Source organism: Rhagoletis pomonella, unplaced genomic scaffold (genome assembly GCF_013731165.1).
Source record: "Rhagoletis pomonella isolate Grant_MI unplaced genomic scaffold, Rhpom_1.0 Rhpom_scaffold_00010, whole genome shotgun sequence".
Classification (NCBI taxonomy): domain Eukaryota; kingdom Metazoa; phylum Arthropoda; class Insecta; order Diptera; family Tephritidae; genus Rhagoletis; species Rhagoletis pomonella.
Window position 1 is genome coordinate 30,470,963 of NW_023458564.1, and position 10,706 is coordinate 30,481,668.

Sequence of the window (10,706 nt, forward strand, 5' to 3'; positions counted from 1 at the left end):
TAGAACGGCCCTGCTGCTCAGAAGACACTCCTGGCACGGAAAAGAGGGTACCTTTCCAGCCCAGAGAAATCAAAGGCCCCTTTCGCCCAAAATCCCTTCCGTCCTCCGCTAAATGCGAATCGGAGACAAGGTCGAGGGGAGATTTCGATGGAGGAGAAGACCCTGATGGCCACTAATAGGGGGAAAAAGATGGCCAAGCGGCCTTCACGGCCGAAAAATGGCAAACCCCCCAAACGCTAGGCTTAGGCACATCAAGTGCCTGCAATTGAACCTCCATGATGCAAAGGCGGCCTCTGACGTCTTATGCAGGAGGTTCAAAACAGAACTCTTGGATGTCGCATTCATCCAAGAACCGTGGGTTTTCGCCGGGGCTATTAAAGGCCTAAACGACTGTGATGGTAATATAATTTACGATACCACACACTGCAGGCCCAGAGCGGTCATATTACTACGTAATAACAAGACTTTTGTTCCCATTTCAGAGTTGACACAACAGGACTTAGCTGCTGTATGGACTAAAGTGCCCACTCAAATTGGAGAACAAGACGTCGTTCTCGCTTCATCTTACCTCCCAGGCGACAGCTGCGAGATGCCCACAAGGGAAGTAATAGCCCTAGAGGAGTACTGCAGAAGGAGAAAGCTGAAACTAGTAACGAGCTGCGACGCCAATGCCCATCACTGTGTATGGGGTAGCTCGAACACCAATTCTAGAGGTGAGTCATTTCTTGAATTTATCACTAAGAACAATTTATTTATTCTTAACCGGGGTAATGAGCCGACCGTTGTCAATGCTATAAGAGGGGAGGTTCTAGACTTGCAAATTTCCTCAAATTGCTTGTCGACCTTTATCTCAAACTGGCATGTCTCAAATGAGGTATCTATGTCGGACCACCGGCATATTCGATTCGAAGAAGCCCAAAGAGTGACAAACCATGTTTACAGAAATCCCAGAAAAACAAACTGGGAACTCTTTCGCCTCCACATAGAGCGGGAAGTGAATGGTTCTACGGCACCAATTTTATCCGTCTATAAACTTGAGGACGAGACGATAAAGTTCCAAGATGTCCTCAAACAAGGTTTTGAAGATAGCTGCCCACTGGGAACCAAGAAGTCTCAAAGGGATGTCCCTTCGTGGAACGATTCTCTCGGAAAACTAAGGAAAAGAGCCAGGAAACTTTTCAATAGGGCAAAGTCAACAGGTGACTGGACCGCCTACAAGTCAGCCCTAACCGCTTACAACTGTGAGCTCAGAAGGTCTAAAAGGGCTACGTGGCGTGAGCACTGCGGAAGTATTTCCTCTCTTCCAGAGGTGCATCGCCTTCAGAAGGCCCTTAAACTAGATCATCTGAAAGTCCTATGCACTTTGAAAAGACCAGATGGTATCTACACTGGCACCCCGGAAGAAACCAGCAGGCTTCTGTTAGAAACCCACTTCCCGGGATGTATTCCCCAAGGCACATGTCTTTCAACAAACACGGCGAATGCTGTGTGCGCAAACAGGAGGACAAGAGGCCTAGCAGGAAGAATCGTCAGTGTGGAAAAGATACCGTGGGCCATTAGTGCATATAAATCCTCTGGTCCAGATGCCCCCATGCCTGCTGCAGCAGAGCTTGGACTTAATATCTGGGCCACTAGTTAGATTGCTGAGAGCAAGTCTCTTACTTGCTCACATACCAACAACATGGAGTGAAGTCAAAGTGGTCTTTATACCCAAAGTGGGGAAAAACTCAGCACAACTCCCAAAGGCGTATAGGCCAATTAGCCTCAGTTCCTTTCTAGTAAAGACATTAGAAAAACTTATTGACTTTCACATAAGGGATAACTTTCTCAGGAATAAGCCTTTGTGTCAGAAACAGCACGCATACCAGGCAGGCAAATCTACTATTACTGCAATACATAGCCTAACTCAAGTCATTGAAAAGGCATTGCGGTATAAACAGATAGCTTTGTGTGCATTCCTGGACCTGATATGCTTTCGACAATACGTCTTATGAAGCAATATCGACAGCTATGATACGAAAGGATATTCCTGGCCTTCTAACGGATTGGATCATAAGCATGTTGAAATCCAGAACTATAATAGCGGAAATAGGAGACAATAGGCAAGCAGTAACTGCCACCCGTGGCTGTCCTCAAGGGGGAGTCTTCTCGCCCCTACTTTGGACACTGGTTGTTGACGAACTTCTCGAAAAGCTAAATGGCAATGGATTCAAGGCATATGGATATGAAGATGACCTAGTCATCTACGTTGTCGGCTGGCATGAGGACACAATTTGTTCCAGATTGCAAGCTGCGCTCAGTTTAACGGAAGACTGGTGTGCTTCAAAGGGATTGTCAATAAACCCGCAGGCGAACCCGTTCTACTGTTTTGCCAGACGGCCAGGCCACTTGCTCACTTTGTTGAATACCACTAATGTAATCAAAAATAAATTTTGTGTACCTTTCTTAAAATGTCATACTCATGTAAGGCAAAAAAGCCACATTCTCCGCCCTTTGAAGTTTTGCCAGGGGCGATCGTTGCCCTGAAAACCATATGGTTTCTTAAAACGAATATATTATCCAATGGGGGGAGCTAGACAAGGGCAAGAAGGAAAAAACATGCCCTTTGCAGAGTTGAGTGTAAGATCAAACATATTTTGCACCGTAGAAGGCCAACAATTTTTGGGAGAAACGAAATCACCATTAATGTTTGCTTAAGTATTTCACTACTACGTACACACTGCGGTTTTCTATACATACAAATTTTCGTAGCGCTTTTTTCGAAACTGGGCATTTATTTTTTCTATTAAAAAAGACCGAATTATAATCACTTTTTTTTAAAGGTAGAAAAGGCAAAAAAAGGCAACATCTAATGTATATATGTACATATATGGAATCAGGGAAAGCTAAATCGTGGACATTCTTAATCGAATATACTCTATCCCATTAGCAGAAAAAAGGCAATTTCCATAAAATCCGTTCCCTGGTGATTACTTATACTGGGGCGAAGTCGATAAGGCTCTTTGTTTTCGGTGGAGTTCTTGTGAAGGCTTACTTATCCAAATGTGATCAAACATATGTATGTGCCTTCTTTGGTCACCAATGCATTAAAATCACAAACTCGCTGCTTTGTCTCAGCGTCCTCCCCGTCCATTGAGACGTGCGTACAAATTAGGCTAAATGCTAAAATAGCATTCTTCACAACAAACATGTCACACTACTTTTATCTGATTTATGCTGAAAATTGGGCTGGGTGCCACAAAAAACCACCTGCTTTTATCTAAGTTGGCAGACATTATGGATTTGTGAAATACCTTTGTGATAGACGGTGAGTCAGCCACGTAGCCACGTATGTAGCTATGTTATAAAAAGGGACAGCTTGGAGAATATCGTGTTTTCCATGGTAAGCAGGATTGCACTTGGACTCCTTAGAGTTCCGCGCTGCTGTTTCTATACAAATGTTAAGTCTAACTACATATATGTGTAAAGAAAGTATATATACATTTGCAATTATCAACATTTTAGAGCAATGATATGTATAATATAAATATGTTTGCATGTATTTATTTACATATGACTGCATATAAGACGATATGTATGTAGTAGGTACGTATTCTTTACAAATGCAGAAAGTAAAAACTGACAGTAAGAGAACTCGTTCAACCCACATTATAGACGCTTCTCAGTTCGTCTGCAATCCACTATATGCCAAATGGCGATCACTACAAGATCCATCCACAAAGAATGCTGTGGCATGCAAACATCCATACATACAAATCTACATTAGGGTAGTATAATATTTTCTTTTTCCAGCCACACGCCAGAACTGCAGAATATCGAATATAACGAGACCCATTTTGGGATCGCCGAACTATTTCGAGACTAGCTGAGGACTATTTTTAGAACATTCCGGGACTGGTTCGGATTCATTTTAGGGCTAGTGTATGGTCATTTTGAGAATCATTTAGAATGATTTTGAGCCTGGTTAAGGAGTCTTTTAGGACCATTTCGAGATAGTTTGCATTCATTTTGGGCCTAATAGCGGGCCATTTCGAGGCCGCTTTAAGTCTTGCTCGAGATTTTTTCGGGACCATTTGAGGCTACTTCAAGACTATTTCGGGCTGGTTATGGTTCATTTCGCCGTAGTTCACGCACATTTTTGGATGATTTTAAAGTTAAATTTCCATCATAATTTTATTTTTGGAAGATTTCTGAAGGCAAATATTCGTATTCCATGAAAAAATAAAATTCAAAAATGTTGCTTTTTGAACCATTCTAATGTACACACATACGTATTTAGTATGTAGTTATGTATATTCATGCGTATGTGCAGTGCTCTTTTCACGAATTTACAGCGTTTTCCATCGCAACAACAATAATAACATTTGCATATAATTACTGAATGTGAAAACGCCGACAATTCTGGATGTTTATGCGATTGTTGGAAAAACTTTGTGTACATCCATGCCTACATTGCGTTCGTATGTGTGTGTGTGTTGCTATCAGATCGGAGTGATTTTCTTTGATATTTTGGAACGTGTGCCGAGCAACATACCGCCAGTTGGAGGACGAACGTTGAAGCTTCTGGTACACTGCACAACAAAGTGTGAAAACTAAAATATAATTCGCTTTGTCAGTACAGGAAAAAAAATACTTGGTGAAAATGAGTTCCGTGGTGAGTTTTTTTTGGATTTCCTTATAATGTTTCGCATTGGTGATTTCTTTTAAAAAGAAGATGTGTACATTTATTGATTCGTATCCTTGTTTTGCAGGATGAAGATCTGACACCTGAGCAAATTGCAGGTTTGTTTTTCGACATAAATATCGTGTTTTCTTAAAGTGATGTGAATACTTTTTTAGTGCTCCAGAAAGCTTTTAATAGCTTCGACCACCAGAAAACCGGTAGTATCCCTACAGAAATGGTGGCGGACATTCTACGTTTGATGGGCCAACCCTTCGATAAGAAAATTTTGGAGGAACTCATCGATGAAGTTGATGAAGATAGTAAGTGATTAAATACTTTTGATTTCAAATTTTCAATTTTTGTATGAGACTATAGTTCCTACAAATTTATTTAGAGTTTTATTTTTAGGATTATAAAATACTTTTTTTTCAAATTTAGGCGTTACTACGGATACCAAATAGAAAAAGATATCAACTTAAGGAAAAAAGGAATGTATTTTATCAAAGCCATGACTTTTTTATTTTCAATTTTTGAATTTACCTGAGGGCGCTTGGAAAAATTGCGAAATATCATAAAAAAGCCCAAATTTGTTCATTTCTTTTCGCCTTCAAAAAAAATACAAAAAAAATTTTTAAATCTTGAGGAATATAGATACACATGCACATATGTATGTTCTGCAATGAGAGAGGAATAATTTAGCGCAAACAGGTTTTTTCACATGTTTTTTTTTTAGATTTCAAAATCTAAAAATAACTTTTAAATAAAAATATAAAAAAACTTCAACAAAATCCATTAATTTTCGCTTCGACGAAAAAATTTGTGTATCCTAATCATTTTATTGTATCTGTAAAGAGTAAAAGTCATGATTCACATACATATGGATGTGTATGCTTACGTTTGTACGTGCATATTAGGGTGCTCCTTAAAATTCCAACAACTAAATTTTATTTGGGGAATCGTTCTATTTACAAAATAAAGATATTCACGAAAGTTTTAAAGTTTTCAAATAAATTTAAAGGTCACTACCAGGGTTTTAAAAAATTTAAATCTGTTAAAATTTACATATTATTGAAAATTATTCATATTAATTCATAGTCATGCAATATTAGGCTCCATATACTGTCCTTTGTTTATTTTTATTTTTATTTTTTTTTCGGAATAAGCACTTAAAATTTTTCTCTAAGCTCCAAGTTCACAAATACATAGATATCCTGAAAACTACGAACAAGCTCATATATAGAGGAGAGTTAATATGGCCTACCAGAGCACAAAACGAATTCTTTTAGTAAGATATGGCAACTTTGTAAAATTTTAATATTTTCAAACCCCGGTAGCGATCCTTAAAAATTATTTTAAACTTCTTTAAGGAACACCCTAATACATATGGCACTTTTTATACATACATATGTATATATAGATATTTTTAATGTGCTATCGTTCTTGTCTGGTTCCGATCCATGGAAAAATTTCAAGTTAAACTATCTTCTAAGGATATTGAGGGATATAAATTTCAAAGGACATCTTTCAACAACTTCAAACCGAAAGATCGTTAGTAAAAACCTTTTTTTGATTTTGCCTCACATTCATTTTTGGCTTAATACTCGTGTTGTCATGCATATAATGTACTCTTATAGATTTACTCGAAAACTAAGAGCCCCCTCCCCCCCTTACGTTATCCTCATTACAGTTTTTTTTGTTTTGGAAAATCAGTTCCATTTGAGCAAACTATATAAGTAAATAATTTATTTTTATTAACTTATGTATTATTTAGTCATTCCTCTAAGGATGATTTAGTTTTATTTTCTGTTAACTGAGAGTTTTTTGCTTAATTTTTTCGTTTCCAGAATCAGGTCGTTTAGAGTTCGAAGAGTTCGTACAACTGGCTGCCAAATTTATCGTTGAAGAAGATTCTGAAGCTATGCAAAAGGAATTGCGCGAAGCCTTCCGTCTTTATGATAAACAAGGCAATGGCTTTATTCCCACATCTTGCTTAAAAGAAATTCTGAGAGAGTTGGACGATCAATTGACCGAAGCAGAGCTTGATATTATGATCGAGGAGATCGACTCGGATGGCTCTGGCACAGTGGACTTTGATGGTAAAAATATTGCTAAAAATCTGAACGTACTAGAGGTTGGATCTGTTTGTGTGTGTATGCGAGTGGGTCTTACGCGCTTCTAGAAGTAAGGTCATTCCATAAACTAACTTCTCCAGAAAAATAGACGATTCTACGGATTTGTAAATGGTCAAGTGCGTGTTGGGGGCAAAATGGAATTTTGGTTGAGCTCGGGTAGAAGGGAAATCAAAAGTTCAGGTTTCAGCACCAATTTTTGTCCGAAAAATTATGAGCGAAACAAGTTCAACGGTAAAATTATTAAATAAAAGTTATAAACAACGGCATTTAGTATGCCTCTAATTAATACACATATGTATGTATATAGGATACATATACAATATGCATACATAGTACGTATCTACATGTTTTACGAGCGACACTTTTATTGCCTCCGAATTTCGATTGAACACTGTCATCAGAAACAGCAACGGTTCATGTCGCCGGATGCGTAGGTGTTTTTGGACTGTACAATTTTCGTTTTGTTAATTAGCGTAGTTTGACTAATTAAAAACAGTTGATGTGTTGGGAAACAAAAATTAAGTGTATGTTAGCACCCGATGAGCAATAGATATTGAATTATTTTTGCTAGATTTTCTAGACATTTGGCTGTGCGACTTTTTTGCAGTAGATATCCAAAATTGTCAGTGGGCGTGAAAAATTGATGGAACTTTTCTTTCAAGATATATGTATGTGCATATATTCTTATGTACATACATTAGTATTGCTATGAATTTTTATTAGATTTCATAGATTTCACTAGTCAGGATTTATTCCAGAATCAAATCTTATTTAGATCGCTGATTCCGAGCATATTGTGTTACCACTTAATAGATTTTCTTGGAATGATAAATTCAGGAAACCCTCATGAAGTTTTTAGGAAAAATTCTTGTTGGTAACAATGAATTTCCGAAGGCAATTGATGTCGACCCCCAAAGAGTTCAGCTAACTCATTAGGGTAGCAAGAATATTAAGCCGCAGTATGCACGGGTTTCCACCAGTCAGAAGGACTTTGCTATGACTTAAAGCGTTCAAAGAGAAGCTCCCAGCTGCCCCTCTCCTTTGCGGATTTGCGCCAGTTGTTCATCCCAAGTGCGGACAGGTCTCTTCATTATACTCGTGGGCGCCCTTGCTCTATTATTATCGCCTCGTATAGCAGTCTGGATATCGAAAGCGAAGTTTTTGTCCTTAAAAGCCTTCTTTATTAACAATTGTATGAAAAGCAGATTGTACTGCCCTTCAGGCAGGCATATAAATAAATTTTTAGTTTGGTAAAATAATTTTTAGATGGTTTTTTTAAGATAAAATTTATACCAGGAAAAAAATTAATTAGCATTTTATAAGCGACGTGCTTATAATGAAATAATTTCAGTACAAATTTATACGAAAATTTATAATTATACTAGTAGCGGAACTACTAAGAGTGGAATTGTTTTTTTATCCGAGTGCTTTAATGCGGGAAACACTGCAGAAACACACAGACTTGCATATGTATGTATAAGTGAAACCATTTGTACACAGGCACATATTTAGATATGTGTATACATTATGGTGATCCAAAAAAGTAATGCTCTCACCCCTAGGTGGGTTCTATAACGAAAAATTATACCCCTTTCTTAATTTGAGATAAAAAAATATTTAGAGGCAGGCCAAAGAGCTCAAAGTTTTTCTTGTATTGTATACGAAAAAACAGTTTTTCGTAGAATTCTTGAAAATCAATACTTTCCGAGCGGAAAACTCTGTTTATTTAACCAGTTTTTAATATCAACTCTTTGTTATAGGTCCCCCAAAAAACCTAAAAAATGCAACGGGGGACTCATAAATAATCTTTAGCATTAAAAAATGGTGAAATAAACAATTGCCTATTATTATTGGAAGTCTCCTTATTTCTCACAAAGGTTTTCGATCGAATAATATTGATTTTCAAGAATTCTATACTATTTCTGCGAGAAATTGTTTTTTTTTTCATATAAAATTAGATCGCTGTCACTCGCTTCGCTGAGTTTATGACATTTCTGCGTGCTACATTAGGTGTAATTTATTTTATTTAAACTCAACAAACTTAAAATATGCGAAAATCAGGAGACTTTAAACTTTTTAAATATCTTCAAAATTTTCTCTCTTGTGATACTTTTTCATACTTATGTACATGTAGTTTAGAAATGAAGCCATTTAAAAATCATTTCGATTGATACCCATATTATAATAATTCATTGAAATGATTGAAAATTTTTAATTTTAATTTTTAAACTGTTAATTACTATAATTCAAGTTGAATTTGAATTTTCAAACCTGTGGAGTTCCTGCTACACATATGTTGCTAAGAAATAAAGCCATTTCACGACTTCCGATTAAAACCTAGATTGTAATAACTCATTAAACTCATTAAACATAATATCATTGTATTCGAACTTAGATTTAAAACAGGTGGCAACCCTCTTCAAAAACCTCAATAATCTCTACATGTTCAAGCTGAACATTTCTAATTTAAACTCGACTTTTAAAACAGGTGGCAACCCTCTTCGAAATATTTTCCTATTAAACCCCTATTAATTCCCTCTTATCTGACGTCCATATTGTGATACATTCCAATTATAAAATTCCTTTAATTCAAAAGAATTTGATTTTCAAACAGCTGCCCATCCTCATACATGTAGGTTAGAACTAAAACCCTTATCAAAACCCTTTCGATTGATACCCATATTGCAGTAGTTCATTTAAATTAAATTAATTAAATTTTTAAACGGGTGGCACCGCTTGTAAAACATCTCAGCAATATTTTAAATGTTTAATCTGAAGGTTTCTTAGCAATCTTTCATTAGACACCCATACATTAATTGTTCAGATAGCTTGCTAATAATTAATTTAAATTTATCTTTTCGAACAGGTGGCAACCCTTTCCAAAATACTTTCAAACTACACCTTTTTAAGCCTATTGTCATCCATTCTTTAAAATAATTTTCAAATGAATTATTCCCTTAATTCAAGTCGAATTTATCTGTATCTATAATATTTATATAAATCTATACCAAGTTCCTGTACTCTATCAAAAATACTTTTTGATATATGATGTGCGGTATGAAAACTCCGATTTATGGGAAGTGCAGGGGTATATTTTTCTGGTATAGGGGGTGAGAGCTTTAAAATTCCGACTTTACTTTTTTTTGGACCACCGCAGTATACATACATATCTTCAGTATGGCATACATATTTTTATTTATTTATTATAGGATATACGATACGTACTTACTCACTAATGTACAAACAATTTTACTTTATTATTGCAGAGTTCATGGAAATGATGACAGGAGAGTAAAATTAAATTCGAAAGGGTGTGTATTGTCGTCGTCTCTAAGCTGTCCGATTGATCTTTGGGATATACTGCGAAGACGCAAATAGAAAGTTGCATAATTGCTTTCCAAGCACTGGCGGGTGTCAATCATTTACTCATATACATATTCAATATATAAATTTGTACATAATATGTACGTATACTGTTGAGGCTTCAGTTGTTATACTAACCATTGTCTCTCATAGAAAATTAAATATTTTGGGTTTAAGATTTCGCTATTTGTTTATTTGTATACTGAAATTTTGGTAATCATACTTTAAACGTATACAAACACCCATATATATAAAATATTGTATGTATTTACTTCATACGCCATAAACATGTCTTTGGTGTTCACCAAATATGTTGCCCATAAAACTAAAAAACTTACGCATTTAAAATAAAAAGATTTTAATTGAAAATAATTTTTATTTTACCCCAGCGGTTGAAATTCAATCTTTTAAATTAAGGGGAGTTGAGGTGGGCTGAGCTGAGCCCAGCTGGGTTTAGCTGAGTTGATTGAAGTGAATTGGGTGAAATGCGTTGAAAAACATAACACAACACAACACAACACAACACAACACAACACAACACAACACAA

General features: G+C 36.3%; 2 protein-coding genes across 3 annotated transcripts; both read left to right on the forward strand.

Annotated features, from left to right (window-relative positions):
- Window positions 1-217: 217 nt before the first annotated feature.
- On the forward strand, window positions 218-3,869 carry LOC118746339. Its single transcript, XM_036480193.1, has 3 exons — window positions 218-398; window positions 483-713; window positions 3,793-3,869. Exons 1-3 carry the CDS (start codon window positions 218-220, stop codon window positions 3,867-3,869), a joined length of 489 nt encoding a protein of 162 aa, XP_036336086.1.
- A 562-nt stretch (window positions 3,870-4,431) lies between these two features.
- On the forward strand, window positions 4,432-10,527 carry LOC118746226 (troponin C). Of its 2 annotated transcripts, none has more exons than XM_036480053.1 (5): window positions 4,432-4,654; window positions 4,752-4,782; window positions 4,840-4,983; window positions 6,508-6,803; window positions 6,835-7,061. In XM_036480053.1, exons 1-5 carry the CDS (start codon window positions 4,643-4,645, stop codon window positions 6,859-6,861), a joined length of 510 nt encoding a protein of 169 aa, XP_036335946.1. In that variant the 5' UTR covers window positions 4,432-4,642; the 3' UTR covers window positions 6,862-7,061. The 2 variants fall into 2 exon arrangements, with proteins under 2 accessions (XP_036335946.1, XP_036335947.1); XM_036480054.1 differs by lacking the exon at window positions 6,835-7,061 and adding an exon at window positions 10,062-10,527 and having other exon boundaries at window positions 4,453-4,654; window positions 6,508-6,759.
- The last annotated feature ends 179 nt before the right edge of the window (window positions 10,528-10,706 follow it).

What these genes read in the sequence shown, in the direction of transcription:
- LOC118746339 (XM_036480193.1), top strand. Translation starts at nt 218, where the DNA reads ATGGCAAACCCCCCAAACGCTAGGCTTAGGCACATCAAGTGCCTGCAA. An exon ending in AGGCCTAAACGACTGTGATG is followed by an intron (nt 399 to 482) that starts GTAATATAATTT and finishes TTCCCATTTCAG; the next exon opens with AGTTGACACAACAGGACTTA. An exon ending in CTCGAACACCAATTCTAGAG is followed by an intron (nt 714 to 3,792) that starts GTGAGTCATTTC and finishes TTCTTTTTCCAG; the next exon opens with CCACACGCCAGAACTGCAGA.
- LOC118746226 (XM_036480053.1), top strand. An exon ending in CGATGAAGTTGATGAAGATA is followed by an intron (nt 4,984 to 6,507) that starts GTAAGTGATTAA and finishes TTTCGTTTCCAG; the next exon opens with AATCAGGTCGTTTAGAGTTC. An exon ending in ACGTACTAGAGGTTGGATCT is followed by an intron (nt 6,804 to 6,834) that starts GTTTGTGTGTGT and finishes TGGGTCTTACGC; the next exon opens with GCTTCTAGAAGTAAGGTCAT.